At 36.5% G+C, this 13,938-nt stretch overlaps 1 protein-coding gene across 1 annotated transcript in view; it reads left to right on the top strand.

The window, feature by feature from the left end:
- The window catches only part of LOC149179350 (uncharacterized), a 215,912-nt gene extending 203,225 nt beyond the window's left edge, over positions 1-12,687 (top strand). Inside the window, 3 exon segments of the mRNA XM_089420610.1 lie at positions 11,263-12,032; positions 12,259-12,308; positions 12,311-12,687. Of these exon segments, the coding sequence (XP_089276736.1) occupies positions 11,263-12,032; positions 12,259-12,308; positions 12,311-12,447 (957 nt within the window). The 3' untranslated portion in view covers positions 12,448-12,687.
- The last annotated feature ends 1,251 nt before the right edge of the window (positions 12,688-13,938 follow it).

Raw genomic sequence — 13,938 nt, 5'->3', positions numbered from 1 at the left:
GGGTCAACTTGCCGCTATAGTTATATTAGGCTTAGTATAGTCTAGAAGTCTCATGATCATCATAGTTATATTGTGATAAAAGTGGGATTAAAGTTAGGAATTGAGATAAGTCAAGTTTGAATGCACCCTAATTCAAGATAGTGATTACTCATCTATTGCACACACCTTCTAGATGGTATAACTATATAGAGAGTTGGAGAGGACTGTGAATTTCAGTTTTCTGGGTGGTAACCTTTAGGCTTTCATCCAGTATGATTTTTATAAGTTTATTGTCAATGATAAAATATGCTACTACTGTATTGCGTAATCAGTACTTATGCCACTATCATTTTGCACTGTCAGTAGCTAATGCTTCTACGATTTTGCATGGTTATGGGTAATGTTCTTTAATGGTAGATTTTACCCGAGTCAGACTGCCGCCTTGGGACAGCCACTGGAATGATGTGCTTCTGGGCTGGACATGGTGTTGTTGCATTGGTTGATCTTATGAGTTAATTAGTTTAAACTAGGATTAGCAAGCATCCACCATGGGGACAAAAAGCACAGAACAGATAGAGGAGCTTGTAGCATTTCTAAGAATGAGGAATCTAATATTCGCAATTTTTTGACAAGGTACTGTATCTGTTGGAGGCTACCAAAGTTAAGGGGGAAGTCTTAGTTACAAGATCGTCTCCACACATGGGAATGTAAAAATTAATCAAACATACATGCTGGACATAGAATAGAACAAAGATTCAGGATATTCCTTTAGTTAATTGGTTAGCACAATAGAAACTTAAAGAAGCGCCAACTAACTCATCTTTTAGTTCCAATCTTATTGTTGATTGCTTTAGGTATCTCTCTGTTTATGACATTTATTTCATGTGAACTTAGAGAGATGTTAGTCATAACATATTCTTCAGTCAACCATTCATTATAATCACTTTTTTTTCCATTCCTAATCAATTGGTTTACTCTTTAACACACTACTTTACTCCATTTCGTTGTCTTTGATTGCTTGTTATTCCTCAACCATCTACATACACTGCTTATATAATATGTATGCATATCGGCTTTGGTGCATGTTCAACCTTGCTCTGTCATCCTTGGCTTTTATTCATATGCTTTTTTATTCACAGGGGCAACCTTTTGCCTATAGATTTTCTTGGAATACTAAGAGGGGTTGGGGAAAGGGGATGGGGGTGAATCAGTATACACTTCTTTTAATTAATTTTGCACTCGCAGAGCTTTAAATTCCATTAGTATAAAGTCACATCACATCACATGAACAATACGCAAGAAATTTCACATGGAAACCCAATGTGGGAGAAAACCACGGAACATTTTCTAATATATATGCTGAGTACAATAATTTATCAGCGTCAACTGAAGGGAAGCACCAACTCCTTGGTACTCAGATAGAAAAGCATTTGGGTTTATCAGGAAGCACCAACTCCCTGAAAGGATGCATTAACACCCTGGCTTTACTGCACCAACACTCTGCTAGCATTAATCTGCTGCCCTAACACCACCCTGGCACCCTGAAGCAATGTTATCAGAACTGGACTGGTCATCGAACCGGTAGACCCCCTGGACCGGGAACTAGTCAGAAGCCAACAGAAACCGGTAAAAAAACCGGAACAAAAAACAGGTCAATCAAAAACACAAAATATTTAAATTTTAAAGAAAATCACATGTATTCATGGCCATCCATATGAATCCAAACCATTTATATACAAATAAGCAAACATTCTCATTTATAGAGCATGTAAGAGTGCACATAACCAAAATAACACGGTGTGCAATCCGTATTTGGGCCGAAAATAAAATAACTACAATAATTAAAATCTTTGCCTTTATTGGGATCTTTGTCATCAATATCACCCTCTAAGCGTTTAAATAAGATAAAAAATGCTTAGCATGTCAATTCAAGATTTTGTTTGATTGATGGGTGCATTTTTAGTAGGATCATGATAGAGGAGTTCAACAAACAATGCCACTAACATCAAGGTACTTAGAGGGATTGGTGCTCTTGATTACATGTGAGTTCGATACCCTTATGCATGACAAAATCCAATGGAAACATTGCAATCCCCCCAATCCTAAATCCTAAAATCTTGAAAAACTATTAAGTTTGCTAGATTTTGAGTGAGATCTAAAATTCTACTTTCTCCATATGAAATCCAATGATGTTAGAACCATTCTCAAACATCCCGAGTCATTTCATGGTAATGTTATTTAAGTAAAAGGATGAAAATGAAAGATAAAGGAGAATGTCACTTTTACTTTAAGAATTTAACATTACCATGAATCACATAGCAATAGTAGGGCCATGGGCTTGCTTACTAGGCACCTATTGTGGGCTGGTGCCTAGCCAAGACAACAATTAAAAGAAAAAAAAGCAAAACAGGCCCCACTTGGGTACTAAACCGGCCAAAAATGGTTCAAATCACCAGTCCAAACCTGTTTTTGCCTCAAAATGATTGGACCGGCCGGTTCATACCAGTTTGGTCCGGTCCTGATAACACTGCCCTGAAGTGTTCTTAGGCACCAACCTGAAGGATACTTCAATCTCCGCCTTGCTCCACCATGCCACCCTTAAGATAAAAGATAAAAGAAAAATTTGTGGGCTCCCATACTAGGGATAATGACCCACTTACATTTGTATTTATTCACTGTCAAATTCACTTTGGTGCTGCTGTTGTTGATACTTAATCCCTTACAACACAATCTGCCCCTTATATTCTAACAATTAGACAAAAGAAAAAAGGCTCTAGCTCATACCTCAGATCTTCATATTAAATTTGAAGGGGTCTGATAACACTGCTGAAGAAGATGAGCCTTAATCTTGCTGCCACTGAGTATGCCTCCTTTTCCATTTTTGCTACAGATATGTGCTGAGATTAGTCTTCAAATCTGCCCTTGGAAAGAAATCAAACTAGACCTGGACCTGACTCTAAATCTGTTGTTTGACTGCAGCTTAACCAGATCTCAAACTGCCCTCAACTCTGCCTTCAATCAGGCCTTGATATGCCCTTAACTGTGGCTCTTTCTCTGTGGCCTATGCAGCCCTAAACTCGGTCTTAAACTATATCCTCAGCCTGCCTACAACTCAGCTTTTAAACCTAACTCAACCTCCACACAAGACTCAGTCTGGGCAGATTTTGACCTCTGAAATAGCCCTTTAAAGGGAAACCAGAACTTGGTCTTGTTAACTTTAGATGTGGCCTCAGACCAGGCCTCAGATCAGGCCAAAACAACTCCAGATATGCCTCAGATCAGGCCAAAATCGATTTAGATATGGCCTCAGATCAGGCCGATAATTTGCTTCGTATATACTATATGGCCTCAGATCAGGCCCTTCTTTGCCATAGAAATTTGGCCTAAGAACAGCTGAACAGTGAGCCATGAACAGATATACAGGCCGGAATCAATTTAGATATGGCCTCAGATCAGGCCCTTGTTTGTCATAGAAACTCGGCCCAAGAACAACTGAACAGCGAGCCATGAACAGATATAAACAAAAAAATATACCCCGAAAACAAAATTCTCCTTGGCCTCTGCTCATGATCTTCATTGCAGTCCATGGCCTCAGTTTCAAAGTAATATTCACAATTTTGCTTGTTAGGAATGAATGCTCTTAAGGGCTTACGAACGCCCTATTTATACTTGTGAAAGGGGGGAGCGGGGGGCAAAAGGAGGGCTGACTTGCCATAATAGATTTTTATTTAAATTTAAAATTTTGACTCCATGATGAGGCAGACCTGAACTTCCTTTTTAAAACCATTTTCAAAATGAAAATTCCCCTTTTAAGGGCCGATTTGGTTATTGTTCTAAACATGATGGGGTTGAGAGGGTGGCCCTTTTTCCAACTACCAAGACCTATAATATTTACCCAAAGTCCAATGTACGCAACATTTATTGTCATTAAATTTTATGCTGAATTTTTGGACTGTTCATTTGAGGTACCTTGACCTTGATTTCAGGGCTTCATATTTAGGAGGGCATATCTCGTCAACCGTGAAGAGCCACATGGCATGCCACATACCATTGGAAACGACATGATGAGTACTATCCAATGATGATGGTCTAGAAGGCATTTTCCCAATCATTTGGCATAAAAGGAACAGGGAAAATATGGCTTTCACTGGAGTTGACATCAATGACAACTGATTTTCAAGAGACCTCTCTCTCACGTACACAAAATATAAAATGGCATTACAGAAGACTGATGATATAATTTTCATAAAGGAAGGAGTGATTACTGGTTGAGGACATTCTGTGGAAAAGTACTGTTGCTTTTCACTTTATCCTAATAATTCATTCACAAGAACAATAATCTTGAATAATTCTTGAAGTTAGAAACTTCAAAATATCATGAGAAAAGTAGAGAAGAATGAGAATACACATATGGACTAATATATTTGAGAACTAGCATCAAAATTGAGATATGCCTTTTATTCTAAATGTACAAAGGATCGTCACACAGTCTTCATGGTGTTGATATTTTGTACCTCAAAAAGTGTTTAGCCCTCTTTAATGCATGGCCTAGCATTAAAGTGACAGGGGCAAAGAGGACCCCAAAGTTGATTTTGTGAGATACGAAGTCAATGTGGTTTTATAAGTGAAAACTGTGCTTTTAAGAAACCACAAGTGTGTTTCTTAATAAAGCATAAGTGTGTTTTCTCATAAAATGAGATTTAGTGATCCATGTGAGCATGACTTGGGATTATTGTCTCAACCATCAATTATGATTTAATTTGAGTCATTGATTTCTTATGAGGGCCTATAAAAGCACAGTGAGAGTTGGAGGTAAATTATTATTGAGAGAGTTGTTGAAAAGTGGGGCAGCTATGGGATGAATTTCCCCATAGGAACCTATCTACCCCAAGGAAAGCCCATCTTGCCCCAACAAGAAACTATATTGGATAAAGGAAAATTCAAATTGGATAAAAGAATTATTATTGTTGTTGATGTGTTTGGCACTCCTCTTTGATGTGACAATGTAACTTGGGCAAGTAATCTTCGTCATGTATATACACCACTCAGGCTTTGTTTGTAACATCATCTTTGATCATTGAGCTTATTGGCCTTCTTAGTAAAGTGCTTAAGGCTCCGGGCACCCATATCTAGCGTTGATGCATTCTTGTTCTTTGGCTGGTCTTCTTTCACCTGACCTTTCTACATCGAGTGCATAGTGGACAACTCCAGCACTCTTTAAGAGCTGTTTTTCTCTTTAATTGGCAGGTTTTTTGGCTAGCTGTTCGGTTCCATTTGATTCCAACATTATTTTGTGATCTCAATATCTGTGGAAGTAGGGACTAAATATTGCTTAAGTATGTTTCTGTTCTTCTGTAGTCATTGTCAATATCATAAACAGGTTCACCATCAAAGCAATAAAACAAAAACTTCCTGTGCTGGGTCAATAATGAGGAAGTCATCAACTTTTCGTTGTCCATTCAGTTTCTCTTCATTCCAGCTGCAAACGTTTGACAATCCTGTGGCTGCAATCTCCTGGTCTTTCAGTTCAAGGTTTTAATGACTAATGACAACAATTTGATGGTTGCCGATCTCTTCAATATCTCTGTTTTCTTCATGCTGCCCAACTCTTACGTCACAACAGGGATGGGAAAGATGTCCTTTGGTTTCCTCATATGATGGAGTGGAACACTTGAATCTACTCCATCACACATAGGTTTTCTGACACCTCATTTCTTTCCACAATATCACAAGATTCTCCAATATTCAGAAAGGGAAAGCACATAATCGTTATTGGCACAACTCACTCTATTTTTTTCCCACTGGGGCATGCAGTGGGGTCTTCATTGACATCAAGATCTTCTTCAAAATCATGGCTCGGCACTTCACTGTGTTCCTCTTCACATGCCAAATATTGATTATTTTCTTACCTAGTAGCTATGAAAAATTATTCCACTCACAGGGCAGCATAGAAGTCTGTTTTCAAATGTGTTGGGTGTTCATCACATACAAAGGAGTGGAAATCTGGATCAAAAGCAAATATATAAGTCATTAAAGCACTAGTCCTTGTTAGTCAGAATGATGGATGAATCCTACACCATGCCTCAACAAATTCAAGATGAAAAATACACAGTTTAATCTTCTTGTTTCTTGAAGTGAGAGAAATAATTCAACAAATATACTGTTCTGCTCCCATTGCGTCAATTGATTAACCATGATCATTGTACACAGGTCAGTGTGTGTAGAGTGTCTTGATCACTCAACTGGGGAGTTGCTATGTAATATTTTTATTTCCTTGCACACCACTGCTTGATCTTACTCTCAAGCAATGGGTCATTAAATTCAAAGGAACATGCCTTTATTCTTTAGTGGAGCCACATAGCGAGATGATAGTTCTTTAAAGAAATTTGCATCACTATAGCATATCTTCTAATTTCCAGGGAAATGTGCTATGTCCCTGGCACTCGCACCAATTTGTTATCTTGCAAGCCTGCGCTTGAAATATTTAGTCCATAATGCTAATTATTGCAGCTCTGAGGGCACTTAGGAGTGTTTTCCACTGTCACCACAACAACTGTTCCTCTCACTTCTGGCTACTGCTTTACCTGCCCAAGCGGGGAGTCCCAAATGCTGCTCCTGATCTGTCAGTCTTGGATGAAGAATTTCAGATCTGATGATGATATTTTTTGGTTTTTATATGATATATTGGTAGGATTCAACATGATTTCTGCTTGCCTTCTTGGGTGATGGAGTCTAATGTGAAGTAAGAACCTTGAATGTGAAATGGTGAAGAATATGATAGGAAGACCCAGAGGATTAATCTTGTCTGTCTGATCAATATATTTCTGTACTGAAATTTAATGAAGAGAATGTCCTATATAGAATCATTATACAACCACAGGTATTCCATAAATCATGCAAGTAGAACAACCAACAATATTGCTAATCATAATGATCAAAATATTAGAGTCTAACCACAATGATCGTTGATCTTTCAAGTTTTACAAAAGATAACAGCAGGGGACAAAACAGTGATACTGCTGCATCAAGTCTCCAAAATGAAAGATAGAGAAAAGATGATACATGAACAATATACAGTCGCAGCACCTAATACAACAAGGTGGAAGGCAAAATTACACCAGGGAAATCCTCACTATCCAAGGTGTAGCATGAATACCTTGGGGAGTAATCCTGTTGGATTCCTCCTTCAAGAAGAGTTTTCTCTTCTCTATTTATAGATTTTTCAAATGAGATTTGAAATGTCATATATGAGAAAATTATAATCATATATGATCATTCGTAATGTACTAATTCATTAACAAATAAACACTTAAACTTCTCAAAACCAGCTCTTGGGTCCACCAAAATCAATCAATTTGGCCAAATTTGGGTGGTTCTTCATTCTCTTTGGGCTGAGGAGCCTCTTCATTCCTCAAGACTAGGATCTAATGTAAATATCATTGTTTTTAAATTAATCTGTCCATGAGTTCAGGGTTTCTTCCATGATGCAAGGTTTTCCTTAATTTCTGGCCATGTCGATTCACCTCTTGAATGTTGGCACCTGGGATATGCCTTTATTATTATTAATATTTTCAAAGAGCATGATGATCGCAACAAATCACATGCTCATTGATTACAGCAGAAATGTCTCTAACCTAATACTTGCTCCAATTTTATCCTCATTTTTGGGTTCCGTTGAGTCTTAACTAAGCAGCAAGGTTGCAAACTATTTGATCCTCAAACAGTGGCTGAATGTTCCTGATCATTATTCATTGTTACCATCAAGTAAAATGCACTTATGGACATATGGCAGACTACTGTTGGCATTGCCAGTGCAGATCTTCTCTTTTCTGTTACGCTAATTGGAAGAAACGTGCACATCGGTGCATAACTTTAGAATCTGTGCCTAACCAACTTGCCCATCCTTTTCACTGGGTTTATATCTGAATTCTTTGTTTCCATGTGGGTTTCTAGCCTTTTCAGTCATGGTTGAATACATTGCTTAATAACATGTTTTACTGCCATTGCTGATAACATTGCCTTGGTATTTTGTAGTTTCCTGAACCTGCTTGATTTGATTTGGGGTCTCATCTGGTAGATATGGAGACATGTATGGAACGTTTAACAAAACAGAATTGAACCAAATTCAACCTCCAATAATACCATTATTTCTGCAATTCTTCTGGCTTCCTGCTAGGGCTCTGAACAACTATGCTATCATCTTAATAAGTGATTGCTTACAGAACCTGATACTACATGTTTGTGATACCTGATGCAATGAAGCTCCCAGGTCTTCAGATTCTTCAACGGAGCGTCATGCTGAATATCGCATGGTTTCCATTATGGCTTCTTGGCATGTTCTATTACCTTCTGATAAGACCGAGAAGAATAAAACCAATGTTACATTTGTCGTTATCGAAAATTTATCAATGTGAGGTTGAAATTAAAATTATCAGCAATATTGGGAAAATATCAGAAGTTACCTGGAAACTTAAAAAAATACAAAACTAATCATTTTTCTTTCCAATTTTTTAACTTCTAAAGCAACATCAACATCAAACAAATGCATTGCTAAATAAATATGAAAATAAAATTGATTTATAGGATGTCAAGTGGTACATCAGATATTGACACTGAAGTATGATATTTGTCTTGAGTCAAGTTCTGATACAAACATTTTATCAAAACAAAAATAAATGTATATCATGACAATGAAAAAAATGGGTTTTCCCTTGTTTTCTTGATGGAAAATGGTCATAGCGTCGTCAACAATGTTATCAGAACCAGACCGGTCAACCCCAGAAACTTGTTGTGGACTGAAACTGGAAAAGAATCGGACCAAAAGACTTGTTGACTAAAAAATACATAAAATATTCAAATTTTGAAAAAAACATATAATTCATGTACATACATATGAATCCATATCATTATACACAAATACTCAAAGTTTCTCATGCATAGCAAGGGTGCATATAACTAAAATAGCACCGAGTGCAATCCGTCTTTGAGCCAAAATACTTCAACAAAGTGGTTCTAAATGGCCTCTAGAGTCCAAAAAAATTCATTCTACAACAAATAGCTACATAACATCAAAATCATTGCCCATATTGGGATGCTTCTCATCAATATCACATGCCTCCACAGTGATTTTGCTTGAGTGATGGGTACATTTTTACTAGGGTCATGACAAAGGAGTTTAATAATCAATGCCACCAACATTGAGGTATATAGAGGGCTTGGCGCCCTTGATTAAATGTCAGTTCCACACCCTCATACATCACAAAACCAAGTGGAAACATTGCAATCCTGCCAATTCCGAAATCATGAAAACTGTTAAAGTCTGCTGAATTTTGAATGGGATCCGAAATTCTACCTCCTCCATATGAAATCAAATGAGGTTGGAACCACTCAAACATCTTGAAACAATTATTGGTAATGTTGTAAATTTAAGTGAAAGGATGAAAATGAAAGATTAAAAGAAAAAAAATGAAAAGAAAAAAAATGAAAGATAAAATGAAAAAATGAAAAAAAATAAATGAAAGAGAAAATGAAACTAATGATGAAATAAAAGATAAAAGAGAATGTCAGTTTAAGAATTTAATATTACCATTAATTACTATGATATGCATCTCATGAGATAAATCATAGGAAATGAAAACAATAGATGTTCCCTTGTTTGTTTGCTGGAAAGTAGTCACAGTATTCCTAGAGCTCAATTCCTTAACCCTCTTTTAAAAATTGAGGGTTAAATGACCAAGAATTTGGTTATAGGTGATAATGATGGAGACACTGATAATTTCCAAATTATCGTGATAAATAAAAAAGGGCAAATTGTCACAATATATATTGCCGATATTATTGCTGAGGTTGGTTTTGGTGATATTATTGCAATATTTTCGATAATATCAAGATAAATGCAACCTAAATAAAATCCCCTGGATCTTGGTAGTATTTGACAAGATTTTCAAATCTCTTGTCAAATTGACCTTATGAGCTAATATGCCATTTTATATTGGCATTGGCATACAGTTTACTCATTTCATGCCATCTGTGCCAAACATCTCATACAGTTTTGGCAGCAATGCGCAGTTGTTTCCCTGCAGTTTTTTAGATTAGACAAGTTCTTTCACTGAATATTCAATATGCTTGGAATATGAATATTTGAAATTTCATACAATATATTCCTTTTTTAGCTGTTTCACTGGTCCTTCCTGCAAATTTGGTTTTACTTGCATCTGAACTATATTTCAGGGATTTGAGATGTGTTGCCATTCGTAGATGCTACGAGTGACTATCAAACTTTTTATTCTTTGCAGCTGTAGTTATTTGAAGGGCTCTCAGTCTTTCTTTAATTCAAACTGGTCTGGATTAAAGTGATTTGGTCCTTTGTGTACAAGTAGAGCATGTAAATAGAGCACTTAGTTTGCCGAATATGTTTGACTATTTCTAGTATTTGATGGTTTTCTTTTGAAGGTTTCAGACTAGATGGTTTTCTGTTTCAGGGATTTGATATATGTTGTCATTCTTAGATGCTAGAAGTGACTATCAAAATTTTTATTTGTGCAGCAGCAGTCATTTGAAGGGACCCTCAGTCTTTCCTTACCCCAAACCAGTCTGGATTAAAGTGATTTGTAATTTTGTTCCTTGGTGTACGAGTAGAGCATGCAAATAGAGCACTTACATTGCAGAATACGTTTGACTATGTCTAGCAGTTGATGGGTTTTTGAAAGGTTTCAGACTAGATGGTATTCTATATAAAGTTCAAAGGAAACTTTACTGCCTTTTTGAACGTCTGTAAAGTTGTGAGCATTTGCAGAAAAAAGATCAGGATTTTATCGGATGCTACATACACAGAATCAAATGCATTTTTAAATTTTAATCTGCATGTGTGGTATCTGAATCTCTCTTTCCGAGGATTTCATTTACTTCTTTTTGTGCTCATCTTGAAAGGACTTGATGATTAACACTAGATTTTCCAGCTAATATTTATAAGGTTATGTACAGTTTTTTTGTCTATTTATATGGGACATTGGGAGATAATTAGTTCGGTTCAATAACTTTGCTTTGGTACGAATATATAGAGAGAGAATGTGGGTTGCAATTTTATTCCTTTTGGTAGAATGCAGAATGAAATTTCTATCTCTATCATCTTGACTTTGGTTTACTTTATCGGTCCAACCAAAAGCTGTTTATCTTGTTCTATAAGGTTTGAGAACAGGAAATAGAATCTCTTGTACTACTGGTTGTGTATACTAAAAAGATAGGTAGATACTCATTTTATATTCTATTTTCTTTAAATTGCAGCTAAATGAAATGGATTTCAAGGCTTATTTGGCATCAGATGATGAAGTATCTGATGGTGATGATGATGATGATCACAGTCAAGAAAATGGAGAGGATGGTGAGAACAAGAAGAAAAGCTTAAGAGAGAAGTATAGAGCCCTTCTTCTTGAGTCCGGGGATCCTTCAGAAGAAAGGGAGGATAAAGATGACAAAGACATGGAGATAACTTTCAACACTGGACTAGAGGAGCTAAGCAAGCGTATTCTTGAGAAGAGCAAGAAAAATAATTCAGAGGAGACAGTTTGGGAGGCTTATTTGCGAAAAAGAAGTGAAAAGAGAAAAGCAAGGAAACAATTTGCAAACAAATCATCCGAAGATGAAACCAGTACTGATGGAGAGGATGCCAGTGGCGAAGAAAAAGATAATCAGTCGGACGATTTCTTTTTAGATGATGAATCTTTGGATACTGGGAAGAAGACTCTGCTAACTGTTAACAGTTCCAACATGAAGAAGGCTGGTAAAAAGGAGGAAAAATTGAGATCTCTGTCAACAAAACTGAAAGAGGAAGAAGATGCAACTAAAGCTGAGTTAGAACTACTGCTTGCAGATGATCACGGATTTGAAAATGGTGTGCGAGGATACAATTTAAAAGCTAAGAAATCCAAAGGCCGGAAACGGGATGTTCCAAGTGAGGACAAACTACCCACAGTTGATTGTGATGATCCAAGATTTTCTGCTCTCTTCACATCTCATCATTTTGCCATAGATCCCACGGACCCGCAGTTTAAAAGGTAAGTTGAGGACACATTATGAAGCTTAGGATCCAAATCAAATATCTGTAATTATATTAAAATTATAGTGGCATATTAGTATTGTGTCCTCTGTTTCTGCGAGATGGCTGTCACAGATACTTGAAATGAAAGTGCTTTTATATTTGATGCCAAATGTCTAATAGCTAATGCTCAATTTATTAAAATTTCAGCTCTTTCAATTTATATCTCTGCCATTTGGTGTCAGGTCCGCAACTTACAGCCGCAGCATAGTCCAAAAGCAGCAAAAGAAATTTGCAGGAAAACAGTGGATGACTCGAAACCTTACACGGAGGAAAAATCTACAATTGAAGATGCTTCAACGAAGAAGAGGAAAACCGAACTTTTGTCTCTTGTTAAATCAGTCAAACGAAAAGTTGGGGCAGTGGATCCCTGACCTTGCTACTCATTTTTGGCACTGAAGATTATTTCATTGTTGAACTACTATGGTTTGAAAATTGTATTTGATAATTTATTCATCACACTTCACACATGAAGTGTATGGGTGCGTGCAAGAGAGTTGTAAATTGAGTTTTTTTCTTTTTTTCTTTCTAACTAGTGATATGAATGGTACTGTTAGTATAGATATATTTTACTTTTATAGTCTGAACAATACTCAATTCATTTAACTTTTCAACGGGGAAGTAGAGGAAGTCAAAAGATCAGTCTAAATAGAAATAATTGCACAATTCATTTAACTTTTCAACGGGGAAGTAGAGGAAGTCAAAAGATCAGTCTAAATAGAAATAATTGCACGTTAATTATGACATTCGAATAAAAAAGAAAGAAAATTATTTTAATGTCTATGAGGCTAAAGATAGCCTATGGGACATATTGCTTCTTATCTGTTTGATGTATTTGGCTCTTTCTCTATGAAGCCTCACAATAAATGCTCCTAGGTTTTTGACAAACCCCTTGCTAAATAGATTATCCCAAGATCTAGCTGCCAGCGTATTTGCATAACTTTCCCTATTGTCTTAGAAGGCCTCACATTCTAAAATGAAATGATTTTCTGTTCCCACTTTTCCGGAAGAACAAAAAATGCATACTCTTTCTTCCCGCACTTCTTTTGGCCTTTTCCAATGCTCTGTTTCACAACGGAGTTGGTGAGAATTAGTCTTTAACTAAGCAGTAAGAATTTTGGCTCTCCAAGCAATATTGACCTATATGTATTCTTTTGGTTGATGACTATGAGTGGAATTAAACACTTCAATATAACACTTTTTCTTTCTTCCTAGCTCCTTATCCCAAGTATGCTTGTGGAACTTGTTCATAACAAAACCTTTTATCTCTTTATTGTTTATGAGACACGTGTTTAAGCAAATATCCCATTTACTAAACCATTTGTTATTTTGCTGCATCCAAGTCTTTTTCCGTTGCACAATATGTCATTAAAAACAACCTTAGGCCATCTATCTTCTTCCATTTGTTCAATTTTTTTAAATACCTTATGATTCACACCATAGCAATTGCTTCAATACGAGCAGCCACTGTTTCACTTAACAAGATAGCATAAGGAATTGCACTTTTAATCTTGAATTTGTTTGTAATCAATGATTCTGATTTTTCTCAATTTGTTTCCACTGCATGTCGGATGTATTGTTGGCCCATAGTTCACAACCATGGAGAATCATCGGAATCATTAGAAGCCCAAAAAGAGTTTGAGTGGTTTTAAAGTCCCGTAACTCTGCCTCTCTACACCTATTTTGAAAAACATAAAATGTTTTCCAACCCCCCAAAGTTCTTTTATTTCTACAACCATCCCAGCGTAGATTTTTGTTGGAGTCAATTCCGAGGTATTTGTAATCCGCAACTTCTTCCATAATGTTGCCTTCAAAGTAGAACTTATGTTGGGTATGTTTTTTTAGAGAAAACAACTACTTTAGTT

Source organism: Pinus tabuliformis, chromosome 4_1, assembly GCF_031772625.1.
Source record: "Pinus tabuliformis cultivar Carrire ecotype Pingquan chromosome 4_1, CPIR1, whole genome shotgun sequence".
Lineage (NCBI taxonomy): Eukaryota > Viridiplantae > Streptophyta > Pinopsida > Pinales > Pinaceae > Pinus > Pinus tabuliformis.
The sequence above is the reverse complement of the archived record's forward strand: the minus strand, read 5'-3'. Positions and strand labels throughout refer to the sequence as shown.